This window comes from Balaenoptera physalus (assembly GCF_965194825.1).
Source record: "Balaenoptera physalus genome assembly, chromosome: 15".
Lineage (NCBI taxonomy): Eukaryota > Metazoa > Chordata > Mammalia > Artiodactyla > Balaenopteridae > Balaenoptera > Balaenoptera physalus.
In genome coordinates this window covers 59,133,394-59,159,953 of record NC_138894.1, presented here as the reverse complement: position 1 = coordinate 59,159,953, position 26,560 = coordinate 59,133,394, and the positions used below count along the sequence as shown (strand labels likewise).

General features: G+C 43.6%; 2 protein-coding genes across 3 annotated transcripts in view; one reads left to right on the top strand and one right to left on the bottom strand.

Annotated features, from left to right (window-relative positions):
• Nucleotides 1-276: 276 nt before the first annotated feature.
• Nucleotides 277-9,854, bottom strand: MCFD2 (multiple coagulation factor deficiency 2, ER cargo receptor complex subunit). The gene is made up of 4 exons (XM_082427908.1): nt 9,755-9,854; nt 4,135-4,295; nt 3,164-3,323; nt 277-1,789 (listed from the first exon to the last, which is right to left on the bottom strand). The coding sequence occupies exons 2-4, from the start codon at nt 4,281-4,283 to the stop codon at nt 1,661-1,663; spliced, it is 438 nt and encodes a 145-aa protein (XP_082284034.1). The 5' UTR covers nt 4,284-4,295; nt 9,755-9,854; the 3' UTR covers nt 277-1,660.
• A 77-nt stretch (nt 9,855-9,931) lies between these two features.
• The window catches only part of TTC7A (tetratricopeptide repeat domain 7A), a 178,599-nt gene continuing 161,970 nt past the window's right edge, over nt 9,932-26,560 (top strand). Inside the window, exons 1-2 of one of the 2 annotated variants that reach the window (XM_082427714.1) lie at nt 9,932-10,399; nt 12,508-12,555. The gene's annotated coding sequence lies outside the window, so the exon portion shown is untranslated. Of the gene's footprint in view, nt 10,400-12,366; nt 12,556-26,560 lie in introns of those variants that run through there. The other variant, XM_082427715.1, reaches the window with a different exon arrangement.

Sequence of the window (26,560 nt, the reverse complement as noted above, 5' to 3'; positions counted from 1 at the left end):
AAACCTTGTATTTTCCTAAGCTAGAGAATGCGGTCATAATCTGAACTTGGCCAGAGAAGGAAGGTCCAAAAAAGTGATTTCATTCAGAGGAAAAAATGCCTAAAAGGGGAAAGTGACTGTGAATCCTGGGAATCTACCCCTGCAGAAAGGAACAGGGTAGCGCCGGGGAGGGCCCCAGCACCTGGGAGGGAGAAGGCACGTGTAAACTTCTGCATTAAACCAACCGACCCTTCGTGTGGTAGGAGAAGCAGCCTATGTGGACAAAATCAACTGCTCTTTCTTTTGTTTCATCAGTTTTATTGGTCATATATCCAGAATTCATTATATAAATCTTTCAAAATAACTAGATATTACAAGAATAGTTTACAATTCAGCTCTGATTGCACAAATACTTGACACGAAACCATTTTTACAAATACTTATTTTTCTTATAAGAATACTTTGGTACAGAAAATAAGTCTCTATATATCTTACAGCAAATTTTATGCAGTTTTTTTCCCATTCAACCATCATTTCAGGTTTCCTATCACAGCACATGCGTCACATCCCATAAACCAAATTATAATCTGCTGCCGCTGCTTGTTTTCAATTACTATTGAAATTCACAATGTTAAGAGTTTTTAGGCTTCTTTTTCTAATCTTTCCTGATCCGAAAGAATTCATGTATTCAGGCTAGAAGAGGTAATTTAAACAACATTCCTTCTAAATCTAACTTGCATTGAGTTAATCACTGTGTTTGGTGAAGAATCTTTACACTTCTCACTTACGCTAGACCAGCTAGTAGTTCACCCCTGCTGTATCAAGCAGAAGGGATAAAGTCCTTATATTCCTAAGAGCTTCTAAACTGCAAAACAAAACCCTAGAAACAAGAGTTAAATACACATATTTAGAAAGCTGTAACATTTGCCAATGATGAGAAGTAGAGAATACTTTTAGACTCGAGGTCTCTCCTAGGTTGAAGAAGACATAAAAGAAAGCGTAAGGATGTGGCAGTAGTTTTATAAAATATTGAAAAACTGAAAAAGGTGAATCACTTAGGTCAGTGGTGTGTTGTTTCCAAAGTGCCAGGAGACACAGAATCTTAAGACTCTGTGGCTAGCTGAACTATTTGACATTCTTCGAAACAGATGCTGTGGCTTTGAAATAGCCTAATAAATACTCCCTTGGCCAGAACAAGTAATCGTTTAGGCCAGGGGAACTTTACAGAATACTGACCACGTTTCCTGACGAGACAGGACCCACCAGGGGAAACATTTGGCATTCATTCCATTCCTTCAGTTGCTGAAAAGTGTGTCCAGTTAGCAAGAGCTTGTCTTACTCTTCAGGTAGCATGAATTAAAACCAAGAGCCTGGCAGCATTCTCCAGTCTAGTTCCTGAGTGCTCAGCTCCAATTATCCAATATTCTTAAAAGGATTCTTTAATCAAGCCCTTGTCCAATAAGAGATTTAATAGTACTTGGGGACTACAGTATGTCCCATTTCTCTGCTTTTTGATTTCTCTTGATTTCTCTTTCTCACCCCAGTGTAACAATTTGCTACAGGTTTGTACCAAAATACCGTAGCAGTATTTTGGAAATGAGTTATTTTGCATTACCGAAAGTGTTTGATCACATTATAATGATTCACATTTGCATCTAACTGGGAGGTGGCCACATCGTGTCTACTGCAGTGATTTTGCGAACTCGGCATAGTCAATGTATCCGTCATTGTTCTTGTCATCGTCTCTCAAAACACCATCTATTAAGTTGATCAGTTCATCTTCGTTCATTGGCGTCTGTTCATTCCCTTCCTACAAGGTACAAATTAGACAAGGATGAGCGGCATCTTTTACTGGAAGCGCTTGGTTAATGTCCAAACTAAAATGTCAGTAAACTCCTTCAGATGTAGTACTTCTACTTCCAGGAATCCACAAACCACATAACAGATCCAGAGTCAATTCATAATAATCCAATTTAGAAATGATTTTTGGCAGTTAAAGGACGATACAATCAAAGCAAGCCCTTGCTTATTTGTTTTAAAAATTACTTTTCATTCTTTTCTCATTACAAAAGTCATACGTGTTCATTGTAGAAAGCTGGGTCCACACAGAATTCTGAGCTTCAGAGATTCCAGGACCCGCAGCCCCATGCTAGAGAAAAGCTCACAGCCCAGGCCCTCCTGAGGGTCAGCTCTGCTAAAGTGGAAACAGTCCACGCTAGACAGCATCTCGGGGTCAGAACAAGAGGAAGAAGGCCCTGCCGACCAGTAGACCCCGTCGCCATCTTTGAGGTGAAGGCGTTTCTGCTCCCAGGGCCGAGCGCTGAGTTACTGCTGTTCACGTCCTCGGCTGATTCTTCCCCTGCCTCCTCTCCCGCGTCCCCCTTCCCTCTCCTGCCGCCACCAGCATCCTCCCCTGCCAGGGCTGCTGGACCTCAGTCCCTCTGCCCGGCGTCCGCCCGTATGCCTCCCATAGCAGACCCTGCGCTCGTCACGCCAGCCTCCTGTGCGAGCCCTAGCGCTCCCCGCAGCCTTCAACGCAAACCCCGCCCGGCTCAGCCGGCAGCCGTGCGAGCACACGCCCTCCCCAACTTTGCCTCTCCTGCTCTCTAGAGATTACAGTGTGGCACAGTGGGACAGACATTAGATCTGGAGACATAAGATCTGAACTTCAGCTTCCTCACCTCTCAAACTGGGGGCAATAACAAGGCCTGCCCCTTCCTGCTCCCAGGCTACTGCAGTGATCAAACGAGATCTCTAACCTGCCGGAAAGTGCTTTGTAAACTACGAGCACCGTACTGTATCACCCAAACCCTCAATTATCACCAAATCCCTCGAGCCCTTGGTCCCCTGACTCGCCATTCTTCCCAAATGAGATAACTTCTCCCCTGTTCTGCATTTGGAATGTGGTCTGTCTTTTAGCTGGTTCTCAGATGCTGGCATGCGGCAGAAATGCCAGCGGCACTTGCTAAAGATACAAGGAAAGCTCTGGGGCTTCTGCCTCAGCCCGTCACCCTGTGTGAGAAGGACCACTGAACAGGAAAAGAGGCAGAACAGAGGGTGAGCAGAAAAAGGAGAAGCAGCAATAGTGTTGCACAAGGACGGGGGAGGTCATCAAGTTCGGGGACTGAGTTACCAGAGGGAGGCCTTTCCGAGATGCTGTCTACTGAGCCATTGCCTGACCTACCTCCTTATGGACATGAGTGATGGCTGTGGAGAGTTCTAGGCCGTCAAGCAAATTATTGCCGTCATAATCATGCATTTTGAAATAATGGAGCTGCAGTTCTTGTGGGGACATCTCTGCCTCTGGTTTGTTGACGACACCTTCTAGATGCTCCATGATATGCCTAAAGACCAACAGTGAGACTCAGACCACTTGGTGGTGATGCTGGGATCCTACCAAAATCTTAAGGACTCTGAAATGTTCAAGATCTTAAAGTTCATCCATCCCAGAAAAACAAACATCAACAGTGGCAGACCACACTCAAGGAAGATAGATACAGGCAAGGCCCTGAAAGGAGCAGGGGAAAACAAAAATCAAATAGTTCATCTGTTATGCTGGCAAGATTATGGGTGTTTTTCCTTTTTATTATTAGAATATTGTTATAGCACTTTGGGGAGCCATTAATTTTTTTTTCTTAAACCAATTTAAGGATAACAGAGTATAATGTGTGAGGCTAACTGGCCCAGGGCAAAAGTGGCAACAAATGAGTCAATGTTTGAACATGCCAATACAAAAGAAAAAGGTCTTGTCAGAAGCAAGAAACCTTAGCTCTATTTTGGACTCTGCAAGTGTGTGTGTGTGTGTGTGTGTGTGTGTGTGTGTGTGTGTGTGTGTGTGTGTGTGTGTGTGTGTGTGTGTGTGTGTGTCTGTCTGTCTGTCTGTCTGTCTGTCTGTCTGTATGTGGTGAAAGAGACAGACAATGAATTCAGGCAAGTCATTTATCCCTTTTGGGCCTCAAGATCCTCCATCTGTGATATGATGGTGAAAAAAGAATACCTGACTTACAGGTGGCTATAAGGAATAAATATCATCCTTGGAAAATGTTAAGGGGTCGTACAAATAGTAGAAGGAAAGTTGGACTGCGCGTGCCTTTGCAGCTGGCTGCAGCTGCAGATGGGGAGGCCCCTGGACCACAGCCCCGGCTGAATACGTACTCTTGGTCATGCACTGTGCTCTTATCCAGGCCCACGCTGCCAGGATGGGAGAAGCTGGCCCCAGGCTCCTCGGCCCTGGCACCCAGGGCACAAAAGGCCCAGAGCAGGGCGCACAGGAAGGGGGTTCTGAGCAGCTGCAGAGATCTCATGGTCACCGGTACCTGGGAGGTGGGGAACACAGAAGATGAAGGTGAGAACACCAGAACTGCGGTTCTTTCAAGACTTGACACAGCGCACTCCTGGGAACCTGGGTGAAGAAGCAAGGCTGGGAAAGAGGAGGACTGGGCCCAGGCCAGCAGACTGCAGGACGACCTTGCGTTCTCCAGGTCCTCATCACTCAAACGGGAAGGCAGGTCCATGACATTTCCTGAAGCCCCTTTGGAATGCCAAGCAACCTGATGAGAGCTTATAGGAATTTGGAGAGTACTCCTGCCTACAAGCAGCTTACAGTCTGGTGAGAGAAATACTTCTTACTGAGAGCACGAATCAAGGCACAAAGTGAGGTGTACTAAAGAAAGATTAAACCCTCTAAGAGTTCAGAGGAAGAAGTTTCCTTTGGGCGAGGGAAAGCCAGAGAAGGTTAACAGACATGGGGATACTTCAGCAGGGCCCGGATGGATGGGCACGCAGTGGATGTGCAGGGACTGAAGGACAAAGGGAAGGTGGGAGCAGAGGGGCAGGTGCAGACAAGTGGGAGAGAAATTCCGTGTGGTTTAGTTAGGCTGGAGCTTAGAGGGTATGAAGTAGATGGAATGGGGGACAACAGGCTGCAGAGGTTGACCAGGCCGTGCTGGATGTGGCTTTGCCTGCTAGGCCAAGGGGGCTGAAGTTTCCTGGGGATAAATGGGAACCACTGAGGGTTCATGAATGGGAGACGAGATCAGAGCTTGGTTTCACATTGGCTCAGCTGGCAGCACAGTAGGGAAGGTATTAGGTGGAGTGAGTCCAGAGACGGGGGTTGAGGGAAGCAACGGGGCGGGTCAGATCAAGGCCCGCAGTGGTGGACACGGAAAAGAGGACGTTAACCCTTGCCTTGTCCACCTCCCAGGGCTGTGACAGAGGCAAGTAACTGAACCAGGTGAAAGAGCACTGGAGAGGAGAGTTCCATAGGAATTAGGTTCCATCAAGTACTTCTGGGGTTTGGCTAGACTTGGAATCGTGGTCAACAAGAAGACACAATTGGCTACACAACAAGCTCCCCGAGGGCAGGAGTGCTTTTCCCACCCATATCCCCACCAAGGCTCAGGCCTTCACTAACTGCTGTTAAACAGAAAGTCCTGGTCCTTCCAGGGGCTTACAGACTGACCTCAAAAAGGAAGGTGAAGGACAGCCAGGAGACCTCCATACAACACAAAGGAAGCACCTGACTCACACATTCACTTCCCTGGATAATAAAGGCCAGTGATTTCTAAGGAGCCAGCTGCAGCCAAAAAACCTAGAGCAGCGAAGAGAAAGCATAAGGTACTAGTCAGACCCTCGCACATGCCACACAGAGCTCAGCTCCGAAGCTGCCGCCGTCTCCACTGAGGTGTTACAGCCCCTCTCACCCTCCCTGAAAGGCTCTGTAGGGTAGGACCCTGGGAGAATGCCATCCCCACAATGTTTAAGAAAATTTCCCAAACCCACTTTGCTGGATATCAGCAGTATCCTCTCTAAGGAGACAATGGTCACTGGGATGTATAACTTCTACAGTGTAAAAAGAAGCATCTAGTCTCATAACTGAATAGGGACATCATAATGCAATCGTCATAATTCATAACAGAAACAGAAAAAAGATGCTCAATATATACCAAGAGAAGAAGAGCAGGCTACAAAAGTCTGTAAAGAATAATTCATTTTGGGGGAATTCCCTGGCAGTCCAGTGGTTAGGACTCAGTGCTTTCACGGCTGTGGCCCCGATTCAACCTCTGGATGGGGAACTACAATCCTACAAGCCGCGTGGTACAGTCAAAAAAAAAAAAAAAAAAGAAGAATTCATTTTTGTAAAAACCAAAACAATGTACGTATATTTCTCATACACAGAACAATGACTAAAAACTATTAACAAAGATTATTTTCTGAATTATGAGATTAGGAGTGTTGTTTTTTTTTTTTGCCCATGCCATGTGGGATCTTAGTTCCCCAACCAGGGATCTAACCCACGCCCCCTGCAGTGGAAGCTCAGGGTCTTAACCACTGCACCACAGGGGAAGTCCCTAGGAGTGACTTTGATTTTTCTTCTCTTTACTTTTCTATTGCTTCCAAAATTTCTACTATAAACATGTTTTGTCTTTACAAATATGTATTTAATGCAATTCATCCCATAATTTTGTTCCAGACTATATGGATGGAATAAGAAGGGGGATTCCAGTTAAATCTCATCTCTACAAAATAATTCAGGAACAGCCAGAAACTACATCCCAATCTTACCAAATAAAAGTGTCCAGACCCTGATGAGGCCACTGCCACTGTACCTGGTACCAGAAAACAAGGTCTCAAGTTACTCTCAGCAGACTGCCCCAACTAGAGCAGAACAACTTGTTCTGACCACGCACCACAGAGTTCTGGGACAAGAGGGACCAGAGAGGGAAGCCAGTTCCTCCCAAGCCTTTCAGATTCATATGCATTAGATGTCTCTTTCTCCAGCAAGCCTTCTTCAATTCCAAGTCTGGCTTAGGCGTTCCTCCCATATGCTCCTAAGTGATTCCCTTCAGAAGGGTCCTGTCCATCGCTGACAACAGCTGTGCACACGACCTTGAACATGCCTGATTACCTCTCAGTACCCCCTGCGAAACTGGGCTCTGTGAGGCCGGGGACTGCATCCACATCCCCAGCATTGGGCACAGTGCCTGCACAGAGGCTGGTGATTCTCAGCCGGTGTGCCATGGTCCTCAGGAGCTGGGGGGATTACCACCTTCACAGATAACGCTGCCAAGTTTTGATGTCAATGTAACTGAGGATGAAACTTTTTTTGGAGATATCTATCAGATAGAAGAGCTGAGTGGTCATCGGACCCATGGCACCATTTCCTATAACTATGTGGTTGGATACTTAGTATATCAGATAGGGATGGGGTAGGCGGGGGAGAGGTTCTATTCAAATAACACCAAAAAGCAACCAAGTGCTTGAGTCCAAATTACCCCCTCTTCATAGGAGACAGGATAAAGGTCAAGAACCATACATTTTGGACTTACCCCATTTTGGTCTGCCGTGGCAGGTTTCTAACCATTAGACCACAGCAAGAGTCAAATCTACAAACACAGAAGAGAAACTCCCCCCTACAAGTGCTACAAGGAGCACAGGGAATCTGACTGCCACTTAACAAATTAAACTACTCACATTGAAAAGGAAATATTAGCAAGTCCCTTCCACCGAAAGAACAAGTTGCATCATCCACACTCCAACTACTTAGCTCAAGGCCATGAGCAAAGACCTTGGCAGATAAGCCCCAGGAGTTCCTGGGCTCACTGGCCTCTGAGAAATTCAAGGCTAGGCTGGAGAAAAATCCAGAGGAGAGATTTCTGAGAGAGTGGAACACAACCATTGAGACACCCTTCACAAGGAGAAGCGTCATTCCTGGGAGGAAGCGCTAGACCACTGACGGTAGGGAGCTCCCGCAGTGCCCTGACTGTAACAGGGCTTCCCTCGCAGCTCCAGCAGCCTCTTCCAGTCCCAGAGCATTTGTTCCCACTGTTTCCACATGTCTGTCCTCCCTGTTCCTTCCAGGCCCAATTCAAATGTCACCTCTGTGTTCTCCCAGCCAAGACCAACTGTTCCCTCCTCTGACCTCAGTCTGCAGTCGCTCACACTCACTTGGCCTTAACATATGGTCACATATTGTGCTCCGTTTGTTCTTCTCTTTTCTCTCCCTCTCTGAGGATAGGGAACCTATTTTCTCTGTCTCTCCTTTACCCTAGTGAATTTATTTCAAAGTGCTGAGCTGACCTGGCATAGCACACCTTCACTCTGAATCAGGGCAGTGGATCCTGGAACCTAGGTGTGTTGTTCCCTATCACAGAGGATCTGACTACGCTAAAAAAAATAACTTCCCTTTGGAGCCATCCCGCCAGTGGTTTGGCCTGGCCCACGATCATTGTGTCTTACCAACACCTAAGAGTTTGCAGCGAGCCTTCCTCCCATAAAAACCACAGCAGCTGTTAGCCACTTTTCTCTCATGCTGGGGCCCTCAGCTGAGAATCAACCTCAAAGCAGCCACACATCCTGTAGCCAGAGGCGATGCCAAAGAAAAACCTGACTGGTATTTCCCCATCTAAAACTACCATGGTCCTGGAAAGCAAGAAAAGAACCAGGTTCCTAGGCAAAGAAACCTCTACATGGTTTGGGGATTGAGAACTGGTTCTGAAATAGCAGGCATTTAATAACTTGATCTCTTTGTTCATTTGGTGAGCCCAGGGAGCTGCCATGCTTCATTTATACATTTAACTAACACTCTTTACTAACAGCTTGGTGCTGCACAAGGTTCTAAGGATAGGGCTGTGAACCAGACAGGCTCCTGTCACACGGATTACAGCCTGGTGGAAAAGAAAGACCAGTTAATGCGACAGCCCTGGGGTACCACAGAAGCCCCAACCACACCTGGGTTAATGCCTGAAGGATGATTTTTTTTCAAGGTGCTAAAGGATAGCACCTCAGGTAGAGGGAACATAATGTAACAAACACCTAAGCCTAGAAGGAACTTGATCCAATCTGGGAATAAAAAGCGTTCAATAGGGTTGAAGACACAGTATAGTGGAGATGGATGAGTTAAAGTAAGAAGAGGACAGGTCACGAAGGGCCTTGTAAGCCCTGTTCAAGAGCTTATAAGAGGAATGGGAATCCACGGAAGGGCAATAAGGGAATGGGGAGAGAGGTCTGGTGACGTGATCAAATTTCTGTTTTAAGACCATCACTCTGGCTTTCCACTACATAACAAACTACAGAGGATGGAGAAGGGATACAGGGGACCAGTCAGGAGGCTACTGAGTAGTCCAGGGGATAGATGAAGGTGGCCTGAACTAGCTAGAGCAGAGGAACTGGGCGTGGAGAAGTGGGTGTATCCCAGAGAGATTTGTGATGGATTCGATGTGGGTGGGTAAAGAGTGCAGGAGGTGAGAATGACGCCCAGGTTTCTGCTTGGGCAACTGGGTGGATGGCGGGTGCCATGCCCAGTCAGGGAATACTAGACGGGAATACAAGCTTCCCCCACCTCCCCACTACCCTGGCACGGCCTGGCCAAGCTCGCCCGCCCGACAGGACCTGTTTATTGTCTCCCACAGAGGGAGATGGGATACAGGAGCAGATGGAGAGCTACGACTCAGGCCCGCGCGCAGGTCCTCCAAGAGGGCAGAGATCGGCCCTGGTCGAGCCCATCAGGCTTTAAAGCCTCTACGGGCATCTGCCCCGGGGAAGAGGCTCTGCTCCTAGTCGGCTAGCTTCCCGGGCCGACTCGGGGTCCGATACCCTCACCCAGGCCGCTCCTGCCTCCCAACCTGAGCCAGAAGCCCCGAGCCCACCGAAGGGACGCCGGGATCCCGCCCCGCTGCGGACCCCTGAATGCCGCCCCACGGACTTCCTCCTCCAAGGTCGGGTCACAGGCCTCACAGGCCGCAGCCGGATTGCGGCTGCTCCCTGGTTCACTCACCCTCGCAGCCAGCAGCAGCCAAACAGCTTTCACCGGACACGAAGCCCTACGGCGTGAGCCTCGCCAGCACCCGTCCTCAGAACACTTTTTCTCGGCCCCGCCCCACCGCCCCGTTCCGCTGTGCGCACGCGCGCCCCTTCCGCCCGCCCATTGGCCCCGCGGGCCCCGCCCCTGCCCGGCGTCTGGTAGTGTGGGCTGCTGGGGTGACTCCGCGTGTAACGGGCTCGGGCCCAGTAAGGGCTGGGCGGAGGCATTTCTTCTGCCTACCTTCCCGAGGGCGACGCTCGGTTATGCCACCTGAACCCCCAGAGTCCCCGCAGGTTGCTAGGCAACCCCGGAAGCCCCCAGGGACGTAGTAGGGCGAGGACCTAAGGTGGCGAAAGCGGATGCAGCGGGTGTCAAAACTGGCTTTCAGCTCCAACTCCACCTCCACCTCCACATTTACAGGTTCCTGGGCTCTTCTGACTGCAAGTTGGGAAGAAAGATAATAGCGTAAAGAAAAAAAATGTTGCGTGCCATTCCAGTTCTACAAGGATCAAGCCATTAGCCACTGCAATTGACCACCAACAGTGTGCCCCGAGGGGAATTCAGGATGGAGGAAAACAGGAAACTTTCTGTACTTCGGATATACTGATCCTTAGATAGGTAAGATGCATCTCTAAGGAAAAATTCCAAATAACCCCAGGAAATATGGAACTGCTGGGGGCTCAGCCAGGGACTGAAGAAGATGCGGGGACTTGGTTGAGAGGACCACGTTGGGTGTCTGGGAACTGGGAGAACAAGGCACCCGGGCTTCCTATCTTTTTATGTGTTGGCAGAATGAAGAAAGAAACATGGATGGTGAAAACATGGTCTAGGATCAAGAACCACTTAATAGTTTAATAGCCCAGAGAAGGCACTGTTTTTCCATTGAAGTTCAGAAATCTTTATTTCCTCCCTTCCCTGACCATTGTGGCAAGAGAGCAGGGGCTTTGTAGGATAGAAGAAACCCTATTAATTCCAGGCTCCTTCCCCTTTCCTTACCCTGAAGTTTGAGTTAGTTAGATCTAGTTCATTTTTCAGCTCTCCCTCTGCCATCCATCCATTCTTCCATTTGCTCATTTATTCATTAATTCAGTAACATTTCTTGAGTACCTCCCAGGTACTAGGCACTGCGCTAGGAGTTACCAGAGAAACAAATACAAACAAGATATGGTCTCTTCCTTCAACAAGCTCAGTGTCTGATGGATAAAGCATTCTCATTCTATTTAACCAACGCTTACATTTTTTCTATGGATCTTAGCCTATGTCCTCTGTCTCTCTCGAATCACCAGTTACTCCCCCTCTAATAGCCCATCCCCACGATCATGTAATCTTGCTCTGGTTTCTTCCCCACTACACTGCTGAAACTACAATCTCCATGCAAATTCAGTGGTGCTTCTCCTTCTCTGTTTTTACTTGCCCTCTCAGTACTGTTCCTCACAGTCAGCCATCCCCACTTTGAAACACCTTCTTCCCTTGTTTTCTGCTGCCATGTACTCTTGGTCCTCCTCCTACCTCATTGACTATTCTTTCTTGGGTTCTTTTCACTGACTTCTCATCTTCTGCTCAACCTGTAAATATCAAAGTGCTTAGTGTTCTATCCTTAGTCCCCTTCTTTGTCTCCCTACCCACTCTCCTGCTGTGATTTCATCTAGTCATATAGTTTTAGCTGCCATTTGCAAGCAGATGACTCCAAAAGGTAGATCTCTAACAATGACCTCTGCCTGTAAGTCCTGACTCCTCTAAACAACTGCTTACTTGACATCTCCACACGAGTGTCTAACTGGCATTGCAAACTTAACTTGGCCCACCAAAATATTAATTTTCACTTCCAAACGTGTACCTCTCTGTTTTTCCCATTTTAGTGAATATCACTGCCATCCATTTAGTTGTTCAAGCCAAATTCGAGGAGCTATCCTTTTTGCCCCCTCAACTTTATTGAGGTATAATTGACATCCAGGAAACTATCATCTGCTACCTACCTTCATTCTTGCCCCATTTTAGTCCGTGAGTCAATTGTTTAAGCCATTTATAGGTGGGCGTTCTATAACTTGTAGCAGAACCCATTCCTAACAGGCAAATAACTTGGTACCAGAAGTAGGACACACAAAAAAACAGATACTAAAACGTGAAATTGGCTAACAGAAGGTTAAGGTAGCCAGTGGTAAAGACTCTATTCCAAATAGAAAGTTGGTGACCAATATGTTAAACTGTTGAACTGCTGTCACTTGCTGGACCTTGGGAAAAACCCACATACCAACCAAAGTTATACTGCAGGAGAAATCTCAGGAACAATATAGAACATTCGTGACTGTTGGCTTTTTTTTTTTCCTCTTTTAAGTAGCTTTCAGCAAAGTCCTTCAAGAGAGTGGCAAATCCAGATTAGAGATAACTGATTGGAAAGCAGAGATTAAAGAAAATAAGGCCTTGGTGGGAAAGGAACATCTTAACTGCAGTTTACAACCTAAATTAGCTGAGTCCCACAATTTGGAGACTTGCTGGGTTGAAATAAACAACTTTCTTTAAATACCCAAGCTGAAGCCAGCACAAATGGAGACAGGGAAGAGGCAGCTTTATCAGGAGAGAAGATGGAGGCCCAAGGTAGCAAAGATGGACTATAGGTGGCTTCTCTACCTGCTTTGTTTTGAATTGTCTCCACTGCAATTAAGCACACAGATACCAGCCCCTAGAAGACTTAAATATTCTAATAGTTGGTTTTGCTTGTTTTGCAGAAAGAAACATTTGAGGTATACACAAGAAACTAATAAAAGAGAACAGAGGTAAGAATAAGACCTCATTTTATATCTTTTTGTTTGGCTTTAATTTTTTAAAAAATCAAGTAAATATATTAATTATTTGGGGGGAAAATATAATCTTTCATTAGAAAACCATTTAAAGACTCCCTAGATAAGTTTTTTGATTGTGATTACTCATGTATGGAATTGACCAGAAGCCTAACAAATGATTGAGGGAATCATGTGTCCCTAAAATCTCAAGCCTGGTCAACATTGGTCTGTTCCTGTTTAAACAAGGGAAGGGCTGCCAGATTTCCCAACAAGAACTTAATACACTGCCACTGACTGTGGGATATTACGTATTTTCCATTCTTTTTTTCTGAAAGGAAGCATTTATTTATTTTTTCACATTGTGCATTGAATGTGTTTCCCTTATTTTTTGTTTGGTTTTGTTTTTTACATTTTATTGATACACGGTTGTTTAGAAAAAACACACTTCTGTTTCCCTTTACTCACACACACAATACTTCTGACAGCAGATGTGTGGTTTTTCCCCACACCAAGCAATTCCTTGCAACACCAGCTGAGTGTCCTACAATGCAATTCAATTCTGACACTAACTGAAGTTAGTACAGTCCCCACAGGTAAAGGGCTCAGACCCATAAGACTGCCGCCCACTTCAGATGCCAAGCACAATTAGTAGGTCCCCAGGTTACCCATGACTTTTGTCCAACTTTACAAATTGAAGGCTCCCATGACTCCCTCCGGGGATTTGATCACTTGCTAGAACAGCTCACAGAACTCAGGGAAACACTTACTTACATTTACCAGTTTATTATATAATACAGGATATCATAACGGGTACAGATGAACAGTCAGATGAAGAAATACATAGGGTGAGGTCTGGAAGGGTCCCAAGCACAGGAGCTTCTGTCCCTTTGGAGCTGGGGTGCCCCATCCTGCAGACACCTGCATGTGTTCCACCAACCCAGAAGCTCTCTGAACCCTGTACTATTGGGATTTTTATGGAGGCTTCCTCACATAGGCATAATTGATCATTAACTCAATCTCCAGTCCCTCTCCCCTCCTTGGAGGATAGTGGGTGGAGCTAAAAGCTCAAAGTGTCTAATCATGATTTGGTCTTTCTGGTGATCAGACCCATCCTGAAGCCATCCAGGGGCCCACCAAGGGTCGCCACATTAGAACAAAGGACACTCCTATCACCAAGGAAATTCCAAAGGATTTAAAAACTGTCAGGAACCAGGGTCAAAGGCCAAGTATTAGAACAAAAGATGCTCCTAGTGTTCTTATCACTTATGAAATTACAAGGGTTTTAGAAGCTCTGTGCCAGGAACCAGGGGCATATATGTAAATATATGGGTTTTTTTCTATTATTTCAGAATAGTATACACAAAAGTACCCATACAGAAAAGCATACAGCTCAATAAATTTTCAGAAATTGAACACCCCCATATAACTAGCTCCCAGATCAAGAAACAGAACATTACCAACACCCTAGGAGACCCGCTTGTGCTCCCTTCCAAGCACCACCCTCTTCCTAAAAGGTAATTGCTATCCTAACTTCTAATACCACAGAGCAGTTTTACCTGTTTCTGTATTTTCTATAAATGGAATCACACAGTACATACTCTTTTATCTATGGCTTCTTTTACTCAACATTATTTTGAGATTCATTCATAGTGTGTAGATTTAGAGCATTCATTCTCATCTCTGTATGCTATTCTCTTTTCCCTTCTACTGTCAGTGGATATCTGGGTGGTTTCCAATTTTAGGTTGTTATAAATTATGCTACTTCAACATTGTAGAACATGTCTTTTCTTGCACATCTGTTCAGGTCTCTGTCAGGTATTAACCTAGGAGTAGAACTGCTGGCTCCTGGGAACGCAGATGTTCAGCTATATTAGATAGTGCCAAAAGTTTTTCCAAGTGGCTATGTCAGTTTACACTCCAGCAAGAGTTCTATTGGTCCCCATTCTCTCCAACACTTGGTACGTCCCATCTTTCTCATTTTAGCGGAAAATGAACTTGTCTTAGCTTAAATCATCCAACCATGAGAAGCCACATCTGGACCTGAAAGGGGCCTGCACAGTACACAGAGTACCTGGACTCCCAGCTGCATGTAGGAGCTGGCTGGGACTTTAGGATTACCTCCTTTATGGAGTGAGCGCCCCGCATGTCAGATGTATATGTGAGAAAGAGGGATGCGCATGGGTTTCAGGTAACCAAAGAGCTACACCGGGCCAACGCTGATGAGTTTGAGTTGGTGGTAGCCCAGTTTCCATTTTCAACACCCTTCTCTCTTGTCTGTCTCCACAATGAAGGCTAGAAAACGTTAAACACTCACTTCCCCATCTTTTCTGCAGCTAGATGGCCAGGTAACATAGTTCTGGGCAATGAGACAGAAGGGGAACTTGGGAAATCTTGCTTTTCTGATAAAAGAGACAAGTGACGGGTGCAGACCTTTCCCCTTCCTCCAGCCCTGAATGGGGACGTACTGTCTCAGCAGTCATCCTCAATCATGGACGGAAGTGGGAGAGAATTTAGAAAGGCTGCCCTAACACTGTGGGCCACTGAACCAGCACCAGTAGCTGCTTACTTCCAGATATCCTGTTATGTGCAGAGAACTCCTATTTGTTTAAGCCACTCTAAGACAGTTACTTGCAATCCAAAGCATTCTCAAGTGATACAGAGGTCAAGCAAGATGTGGACTCAGATGTGAACTGGATTTATCAGTGTGAGGTCACTGGGGGCTCAGAGAGCAGTTTATGTGGAGTGCTGGGCAGCAGCCAACGTACAGGGGTGGTGAATGGCTGGTGGGTAAGACTGGGTATGGCAAGTATGGGCAAGCCTTTCATGCTTGGCTGTGAGGGAAAGGAGAGTAGCTAGAGGGGGACACAGCATCCAGAAGTGTTGTCTTTAAGGTGGAGGGCCTTGTGCATGTTTAAATCCTTTTGGGAAGGAGCCAGCAAAAATGAGACTGAAAAGAGCAGAATGGACAAAACTGAAAGAACAAGGTCATTGAGGAGGCAGGAGAGAATGGATACAAAGCCCAGATGGGTGTTAGCCTGAAATTTGGGAGGCATGGCTATTTTCTGAGAGTCCCGTGATTGGGGGAAGGGCAGGTAGATTGAATGGGTCAAAGTTTGAAATCATCATTGTGTAACTGGGAAAGCAAGCTGCCTAGAGGAGAGAGAAGACTTCCTGGCCTGAGTTGAAGGCTCGGTTGAAATTGGAGATTGTTCATGTAGAGTGGTACGGTCTGCATAATTATTTGATTATATACAATGGTTAATGTACATTTCATAAATTTTAATTAAAAAAATTTTTGCATCTAAGTTACACATGGATGTGGCTAGAAAAAAGTAGAACAGAAAATTGTCTAATAAAAAACCAAGTTCCTCTCTCTCAATCACCAGATCTTCTCCATCTCGCTAGCTGCTGTTTATGACCACACGAGGGTTGAGTGGGGGGATGGACTGGAGAGTGGTAAGGGGGATAAGGAAGTTGTTACTTAACTGGTACGGTAAGTCGGCTCTTCTTTCCCCACTCCATCTAACTGATGTATAATGCTGAGTGCCTTTGTGTGGCTCCCCTGCTGGACCCCTCACTGCACTCCCCCTGACATGGGCAGCACCTCTCTTTTGGAAGGCTCCTGGTCCTCTCAATATCTGGTTTTCCCTAGCAGTCCAACAGATACTCTTTTGGGCAGAATCCCTTTAAAAATGATCCCAAGTTGGGCTTCCCTGGTGGCGCAGTGGTTGAGAGTCTGCCTGCCAATGCAGGGGACAGGGGTTCGAGCCCTGGTCCGGGAGGATCCCACATGCCGCGGAGCAACTGGGCCGTGAGCCACAATTGCTGAGCCTGCGCGTCTGGAGCCTGTGCTCCGCAACAGGAGAGGCCGCGATAGTGAGAGGCCCGCGCATCGCGATGAGGGGTGGCCCCCGCTTGCCGCAACTAGAGAAAGCCCTTGCACAGAAACGAAGACCCAACACAGCCATAAAAATAAATAAATAAATAAATAAATAATTTAAATTATTATTTAAATTATTAATTAATTAATTAATTAATTAATTAATTAATTATTTTAAAAAAAAATGATCCCAAGCTGGTTCAAGGGCTCGTGACTTGGGTTAGGTTTGAGAGGAGACCAGGGTAGAGTCCCCACTTTCCCTTGGGTGTTTTCCAGGAGATGGCAAGCCCCGTGGGGCCCAGTATGGAACCTGAACAATGGAGAAGCAATTCTGAGAGTGATGTCTAGGAAGATGGGCCTGAGAGCATCCTCAAGCCCTCAAACCCCAGCATGGTTCAGCCAAAGGAGGCAAGACTTCCAAAGCCCTCCAAGAGGGCTGGGTGTGAGAGCAAAGCACACCAGATGAGACCTGGGATGAGGAAAATGCAAAGTAGATCCACCTGACAGAGAGGCCATGGCAGGACTTTGGACATTAGTGGCACATACAGAAAGCACAGGGGTGTCCTGTCCTGGGCGTATTTGCCTCCAGAGCCATTCCTCACTCTTCCCCTCTTGTGTTCTGCATCACAAGTGGGCTGACCCCAGTGGGTTGCATTTCCTAGCCTTCCTTGTCAGCTGGCTTCCTGCTGGCTCAGCTAATAGAGAGTACCAGCAAGGGATCAGAGGATGGAAGGAAGAAGCTGCCTCTCCTGGGAAGGGAGACCCAGTGAGTTTTAGGAACGCCAGGTACTCAGATTGAAATTCACCTAGATTCCCCCATTCTCATTCCCAAGGTCCCATATGTTCTTCATCAATGCCGTAACTTTCTCATAAGAGACAGGATACGTTTTGTAAACAAAAAGAACAAAGGGTGTCACTCATCATCCCCTTATACAAAGGGTTAAGTCGTAACCCACTATAATTGTCCACCAGTGGTGCGCCCTGAGCAGAATTCCCAACGGGAAAAACAGGATGAGACATTCTGTGCTTTGGATACACGGGACCCTAGATAATTAAGACGCACATATGAGGAAGAATTTCAGTGACCCCAGATTCTTGTATCTTCCCAGACATAGATATCCGTTCTTTGTCATTAGCAGTAATCTTTTACGCAGATGTATGCTTGACGATAGGTATTTCCCGGCTGGAAAATTAATATATATATATATATATACCAGCTCTTCCCTCCCTCTTCAGGGTAGTCCCCTCAGAACTACTGAGAGGCCATTTCTCAGGCTATAGTCCTCAGTAAGTTCCCTGAATAAAACCTAACTCACAACTTTTTTACGTTGTGCATTTTTTAAGTTGACAGTTTGTAAATTCATCTGACGTTATAATATAGATTACCACAGTATCAGACACTGCATCTGGATTTTAGCTGCTTATGTTCAGCAGCTCTAAGACAAAAGAGATCTTTTAGGACATTTTTAGAGGCTCTGACTCGTTTGAGGCAAGATTTTAAAATTCTGGGTGGGTGATTTTTTAAATTAATTTTTAAAACATTCTCCATTCATTCACAATGACCCATCACTGTTCATACAGAGCATGAGTACTAGAGGGTACATGCAGATATTCCAAGGGTGCTCAGGCACGGGTAGTTTTAGAGATTACTTTCCAGCTTGTCCGTTTTTCTATGCTCTCCACTAAAACTGACCTGCCTGATAAGGACCTGCCTTAGAACATCACGCCGTTTGTCCCTTTCACAGTCATGTTCCCTCCCCCCTTTAAACAATGAAATGCCACCCTGAATCTTACTAAGATGCATTGTCCCAGGGTATAAGAACCTCAGGATAACCACAAAGGGGGCAATTCAAAATACTGATGTCAGTAAAATCTGCTTAATCAAGGCAGTGGGGTAGGGTTTTGTATTTCTCCGTCTCTTATTCATATTTCTGATAAGGGCAAAACATGGTGCTAACAGTTTGGAATTCTGGCTTCTCTTGGGATGTTCTTTTTCAGATATACTATAAACTGGGGTGGTGGGAATGATACCCATCTGTATTTAATGACCCCACTTCTTCCATCCCTGACTATTATCAAAGAACACATAACTCCTGATGAAAATTCGCACAATTGTTGGTTTCTTAAACTTCTAAGTATATATACCTTCCTCCTAACAAGTCAAATGCATTAGCATTTTTTAATATCCCTTTTGTCTCCCTCTCCTCCCCCATCATATTGTTCTTGTTTGGAATTTTTGACATTAGTTATTTTGGATAAACATTCTCTTCTTTAGTCTTAGCTTTTTAATTTTTTTAAACAGCAATAAATTTATCAAAATATTTGATCACCCTGACATCTCATATCTCTTGAAGGTTCTCCTGGATTTGTTTCTCTTACATAAACACTTCTTTTAAAGGTATTTTCATTGTGGATTTTTGTGTGTTAAACTTCTGAGGCCTTGTGTGCCTGAGAACGTTCTTATTACATTCTCTCATTGAAATGAAAATTTGGCTGTATTGTATATAAAACTTCAGGTTCAGAGCTCTTTTCCTTCAGTATCTAAATAAAGAAATAAATACATTATCGTAAGAAAAGCGATCTTACGATCATCTGAAAAGATGGGGAAAAAAGGTGTTTGACAAAAGTCAGTACCTGTTCATAATAAAAATGTTCTGCAAACTAGAAACAGAAAAGTAGTCTCTCAACCTGATAAAGGGCATCTATTAAAAACCCACAGTTGGGACTTCCCTGGTGGTCCAGTGGTTAAGACTCCATGTTCCCAATGCAGGGGGCCCAGGTTTGATCCCTGGTCAAGGAACTAGATTCCGCATGCCACAACTGAAAAGATCCCGCATGCTGCGAGGAAGATCTCACATGTGGCAACAAAGATCCTGAGTGCTGCAACTAAGACCCAGCGCAGCCAAATAAATAAATAAATATTAAAAAACAAAAACCCACAGTTAATGTTCTTGTAGCAGAAGACCGAATACTTTACCCCTAACATCAGGAACAAAGCAAGGATGTCCACCTTCAACACTTCTATCGACCATTATACTAGAGCTTTAAGCCACTGCAAAAAAAGATATAAAAGCCACACAGATTGGAAAGGAAAAAGGAAAATGGTCTTTTCTCACAGATAACATGATCATGCAGATAGAAAATCCTTCTAAAGAATCTACAAAAGAACTACTAGAACTATTAAGTAAATTTAGCAAGGCCACAGGCTGCAGATCAATATACAATAATCAATGTTATTTCTGTATGTTAACAATGAACATGTAGAAAACGAAATTTTTAAAATACCATTTCAACAGCATCCCAAAACATAAAATACTTAGGGATAAGTCTAATTATTTTAAGCACACTTTTTAATAGTCTTGAAACTGAGGGCAGTCATCAATTAGAATCCTTGAACTATAACTTGCTTAATAAATAATAACTTGTAACCTGCCTTCACTAATCAAGCTTGCTTTAATTGTTCTTGCAAATTGCATACGCTCCAAGCTTCACTGTAGCTTGGGCAATATATCATAAGATTCCTTTAACCACCCCCTCCAGATAAAACCTCTGACATATGGGTCGCTATAGTAATGGTTTCTTATTTTATTTTTTTATTATTAAAATTTTTTAATTTTTAAATTTTTTAAAATTTTGTTTCATTTTTGGTTGCATTGGGTCTTCACTGCTGCATGCGGGGTTTCTCTAGTTGCGGCGAGCGGGGGTTACTCTTGGTTGCAGTGCGCAGGCTTCTGATTGCAGTGGCTTCTCTTGTTGCAGAGCATGGGCTCTAGGCGCATGGGCTTCAGTAGTTGCAGCATGTGGGCTCAGTAGTTGTGGCTTATGGGCTCTAGAGCACAGGCTCAGTAGTTGTGGCGCATGGGCTTAGTTGCTCCGCGGCATGTGGCATCTTCCCAGACCAGGGATCGAACCCGTGTCTCCTGCATTGGCAAGCAGATTCTTAACCACTGCGCCACCAGGGAAGTCCCAGTAATGGTTTCTTTTTCTTTTTTTAACATCTTTATTGGAGTATAATTGCTTTACAATGGTGTGTTAGTTTCTGCTTTATAACTAAGTGAATCAGTTATACATATACATATGTTCCCATATCTCTTCCCTCTTGCGTCTCCCTCCCTCCCACCCTCCCTATCCCACCCCTCTAGTTGGTCACAAAGCACCGAGCTGATCTCCCTGTGCTATGCGGCTGCTTCCCACTAGCTATCTATTTTACATTTGGTAGTGTATGTATGTCCATGCCACTCTCTCACCCTGTCCCATCTTACCCCTCCCCCTCCCCCATCCTCAAGTCCATTCTCTAGTAGGTCTGTGTCTTTATTCCCGTCTTGCCACTAGGTTCTTCATGACCTTTTTTTTTTTTTTCCCCTTAGATTCCATATATATGTGTTAGCATACTATATTTGTTTTTCTCTTTCTGACTTACTTCACTCTGTATGACAGACTCTAACTCCATCCACCTCATTACAAATACCTCCATTTCATTTCTTTTTATGGCTGAGTAATATTCCATTGTATATATGTGCCACATCTTCTTTATCCATTCATCCGTTGATGGACACTTAGGTTGCTTCCATGTCCTGGCTATTGTAAATAGAGCTGCAATGAACATTCTGGTACATGACTCTTTTTGAAGTATGGTTTTCTCAGGGTATGTGCCCAGTAGTGGGATTGCTGGGTCGTATGGTAGTTCTATTTTTAGTTTATTAAGGAACCTCCATACTGTCCTCCATAGTGGCTGTATCAATTTACATTCCCACCAACAGTGCAAGAGTGTTCCCTTTTCTCCACACCCTCTCTAGCATTTATTGTTTCTAGATTTTTTGATGATGGCCATTCTGACCGGTGTGAGATGATACCTCATTGTAGTTTTGATTTGCATTTCTCTAATGATTAATGATGTTGAGCATTCTTTCATGTGTCTGTTGGCAATCTGTATATCTTCTTTGGAGAAATGTCTATTTAGGTCTTCTGCCCATTTTTGGATTGGGTTGTTTGTTTTTTTTGTTATTGAGCTGGATGAGCTGCTTGTAAATCTTGGAGATTAATCCTTTGTCAGTTGCTTCATTTGCAAATATTTTCTCCCATTGTGAGGGTTGTCTTTTCGTCTTGTTTATGGTTTCCTTTGCTGTGCAAAAGCTTTTAAGTTTCATTAGGTCCCATTTGTTTATTTGTGTTTTTATTTCCATTTCTCTAGGAGCTGGGTCAAAAAGGATCTTGCTGTGATTTATGTCATAGAGTGTTCTGCCTATGTTTTCCTCTAAGAGTTTGATAGTGTCTGGCCTTACGTTTAGGTCTTTAATCCATTTTGAGTTTATTTTTGTGTATGGTGTTAGGGAGTGTTCTAATTTCATACTTTTACATGTACCTGTCCAGTTTTCCCAGCACCACTTATTGAAGAGGCTGTCTTTTTTCCACTGTATATGCTTGCCTCCTTTATCAAAGATAAGGTGACCATATGTGTGTGGGTTTATCTCTGGGCTTTCTATCCTGTTCCATTGATGTATGTTTCTGTTTTTGTGCCAGTACCAAACTGTCTTGATTACTGTAGCTTTGTAATATAGTCTGAAGTCAGGGAGCCTGATTCCTCCAGCTCCATTTTTCGTTCTCAAGATTGCTTTGGCTATTCGGGGTCTTTTGTGTTTCCATACAAATTGTGAAATTTTTTGTTCTAGTTCTGTGAAAAATGCCAGTGGTAGTTTGATAGGGATTGCATTGAATCTGTAGATTGCTTTGGGTAGTAGAGTCATTTTCACAATGTTGATTCTTCCAATCCAAGAACATGGTATATCTCTCCATCTGTTTGTATCATCTTTAATTTCTTTCATCAGTGTCTTATAATTTTCTGCATACAGGTCTTTTGTCTCCTTAGGTAGGTTTATTCCTAGATATTTTATTCTTTTTGTTGCAGTGGTAAATGGGAGTGTTTTCTTAATTTCACTTTCAGATTTTTCATCATTAGTGTATAGGAATGCAAGAGATTTCTGTGCATTAATTTTGTATCCTGCTAGTTTACCAAATTCATTGATTAGCTCTAGTAGTTTTCTGGTACCATCTTTAGGATTCTCTATGTAGAGTATCATGTCATCTGCAAACAGTGACAGCTTTACTTCTTCTTTTCCAATTTGGATTCATTTTATTTCTTTTTCTTCTCTGATTGCTGTGACTAACACTTCCAAAACTATGTTGAATAATAGTGGTGAGAGTGGGCAACCTTTTCTTGTTCCTGATCTTAGTGGAAATGGTTTCAGTTTTTCACCATTGAGGACAATGTTGGCTGTGGGTTTGTCATATATGGCCTTTATTATGTTGAGGAAAGTTCCCTCTATGCCTACTTTCTGCAGGGCTTTTATCATAAATGGGTGTTGAATTTTGTCGAAAGCTTTCTCTGCATCTATTGAGATGATCATATGGTTTTTCTCCTTCAATTTGTTAATATGATGTATCACATTGATTGACTTGTGTATATTGAAGAATCCTTGCATTCCTGGAATAAACCCCACTTGATCATGGTGTATGATTCTTTTAATGTGCTGTTGGATTCTGTTTGCTAATATTTTGTTGAGGATTTTTGCATCTATGTTCATCAGTGATATTGGCCTGTAGTTTTCTTTCTTTGTGACATCTTTGTCTGGTTTTGGTATCAGGGTGATGGTGGCCTCGTAGAATGAGTTGGGGAGTGTTCCTCCCTCTGCAATATTTTGGAAGAGTTTGAGAAGGATAGGTGTTAGCTCTTCTCTAAATGTTTGATAGAATTCGCCTGTGAAGCCATCTGGTCCTGGTCTTGTTTGTTGGAAGATTTTTAATCACAGTTTCAATTTCAGTGCTTGTGATTGGTCTGTTCATATTTTCTATTTCTTCCTGGTTCAGTCTCGGCAGGTTGTGCATTTCTAAGAATTTGTCCATTTCTTCCAGGTTGTCCATTTTATTGGCATAGAGTTGCTTGTAGTAATCTCTCATGATCGTTTGTATTTCTGCAGTGTCAGTTGTTACTTCTGCTTTTTCATTTCTAATTCTATTGATTTGAGTCTTCTCCCTTTTTCTCTTGATGAATCTGGCTAATGGTTTATCAGTTTTGTTTATCTTCTCAAAGAACCAGCTTTTAGTTTTATTGATCTTTGCTATTGTCTCCTTCATTTCTTTTCAATTTATTTCTGATCTCATCTTTATGATTTCTTTCCTTCTGCTAACTTTGGGTTTTTTTGTTCTTCTTTCTCTAATTGCTTTAGGTGCAAGGTTAGGTTGTTTATTCGAGATGTTTCCTGTTTCTTGATATAGGCTTGTATTGCTGTAAACTTCCCTCTTAGAACTGCTTTTGCTGCATCCCATAGGTTTTGGGTCGTTGTGTCTCCATTGTCATTTGTTTCTAGGTATTTTTTGGTTTTCCCTTTGATTTCTTCAGTGATCACTTCGTTATTAAGTAGTGTATTGTGTAGCCTCCATGTGTTTGTATTTTTTACAGTTTTTTTCCTGTAATTGATATCTAGTCTCATAGCATTGTGGTCAGAAAAGATACTTGATACAATTTCAATTTTCTTAAATTTACCAAGGCTTGATTTGTGACCCAAGATATGATCTATCCTGGAGAATGGTCCATGAGCACTTGAGAAAAATGTGTTTTCTGTTGTTTTTGGGTGGAATGTCCTATAAATATCAATTAAATCCATCTTGTTTAATGTATCATTTAAAGCTTGTGTTTCCTTATTTATTTTCATTTTGGATGATCTGTCCATTGGTGAAAGTGGGGTGTTAAAGTCCCCTACTATGATTGTGTTACTGTCGATTTCCCCTTTTATGGCTGTTAGTATTTGCCGTATGTATTGAGGTGCTCCTATGTTGGGTGCATAAATATTTACAATTGTTATACCTTCTTCTTGGATCGATCCCTTGATCATTATGTAGTGTCCTTCTTTGTCTCTTGTAATAGTCTTTATTTTAACGTCTATTTTATCTGATATGAGAATTGCTACTCCAGCTTTCTTTTGATTTCCATTTGCATGGAATATCTTTTTCCATCCCCTCACTTTCAGTCTGTATGTGTCCCTAGGTCTGAAGTGGGTCTCTTGTAGACAGCGTATATACGGGTCTTGTTTTTATATCCATTCAGCCAGTCTGTGTCTTTTGGTGGGAGCATTTAATCCATTTACATTTAAGGTAATTATCAATATGTATGTTCCTATTCCCATTTTCTTAAATGTTTTGGGTTTGTTATTGTAGGTGTTTTCCTTCTCTTGTGTTCTTGCCTAGAGAAGTTCCTTTAGCATTTGTTGTAAAGCTGGTTTGGTGGTGCTGAACTCTCTCAGCTTTTGCTTGTCTGTAAAGGTTTTAATTTCTCCATCAAATCTGAATGAAATCCTTGCTGGGTAGAGTAATCTTGGTTGTAGCTTTTTCTCCTTCATGACTTTAAGTATATCCTGCCACTCCCTTCTGGCTTGCAGAGTTTCTGCTGAAAGATCAGCTGTTGACCTTATGGGGATTCCCTTGTGTGTTATTTGTTGTTTTTCCCTTGCTGCTTTTAATATGTTTTCTTTATATTTAATTTTTGATAGTTTGATTAATATGTGTCTTGGAGTGTTTCTCCTTGGATTTATCCTGTATGGGACTCTCTGTGCTTCCAGGACTTGATTAACTATTTCCTTTCCCATATTAGGGAAGTTTTCAACTATAATCTCTTCAAATATTTTCTCAGTCCCTTTCTTTTTCTCTTCTTCTTCTGGGACCCCTATAATTTGAATGTTGGTGCGTTTAATGTTGTCCCAGAGGTCTCTGAGACTGCTCAGTTCTTTTCATTCTTTTTTCTTTATTCTGCTCTGCAGTAGTTATTTCCCCAGTAATGGTTTCTTAAGTTGTTTTTCAGGAACATGGAGCTAGTCTTGCCCAGTTCAAATTGGTCAAGCACACTGACCATTCAACTGGGCCTGTGCAAGTGTCGGATGGATAACCTATTGTTGTCTGAGGGGCAAAAACTCCATCATCAGATCATGCTAATGCCACCATTTTCTGAACACGTGTCTCTTGAAGAAGCATGTAACTCAGATACACCTGCGCAGAACACTGATTACTTCACCTTTTTCTTATCTTCAACCCCCTTTCCCCATGCCTCAGACCACCCTGCTTCTTTATCCTGTAAATATGCCAAGCCCCTCACCTTTAGGTAGGCGGATCTGAGACTTGTTCTCCCATCTCCTCGCTTGGCTGTCTTGTGGATAAACCCTTTCTCTGCTGCAGACTTCCACGTCTCAGTGTTTGGCTTGTTGCGGAGTGGGGCAAACAAACCTGGTTTCGTAATAGTCTGGTAATTCTATTCAATATTATCTGAAGTTATTGTGGTCTCGTCCTGCTGTTGTGTTTATTCTTTTGACTCTGTGAAAGCACAACTCAGAGACATTTCGTTATCTGCATGCAAATGATATACTTGCTTATTTTAAGCAGAATAGTCATTAGGCTGTTGTCAACAAAAAGGGCTTTATAAGAGAAAAGAAAAAACTACAGACACTCTAAGCACAGTAAGTTTTTGGATTCTTTCCATTTGATATTTGGGTTGGGGGAGGCTAATTGATTAGCTGTCATCTAGCAGAGTCTAGTCTGTGAAGTGTGCTCCTGAACGGGTTGCTTAGGGTAAACAAAGGAAATAATTTCAGCCACTGACAGATTCTTCTGACAACTGGAAGATTTTAACTGTGGAATATTCATGCCAGGCCGAGGCTACCATGTTAGGTGAGGTCCGTACCACTTCCCTCCGCAGAATTTCTGAGTTCTCACTCATGGTGATTATTTCTTCCTGCATTTTGTAATTTTAGATGATGAGCTCATCTTTAGTGGGGTTTTGTCTATGGGAATCCTGTGTGGTCCGAGTGGAGAGTATATTCCTTTCAAAGAGATTTTATATTTGCTTCTATCTGCTTGGCATCCATGTTTAAGTTAATTTTTCAACTTGTGGGCCCCTGGTTTCTATAGGTAGTATAAGATTGAGCTCTAGACCTGAGTAAGGGCAGACTATAATTTTAAATTCTCAGGGGAATTTTTTTTAACCAAATCAAGAGGCTCCACCAGGAGATTCTGTTTCCTTGTGCATTTCTGCAGTTTTGTTTCTGGTACACACTTTCACCAAAGGTACAGCCCTGC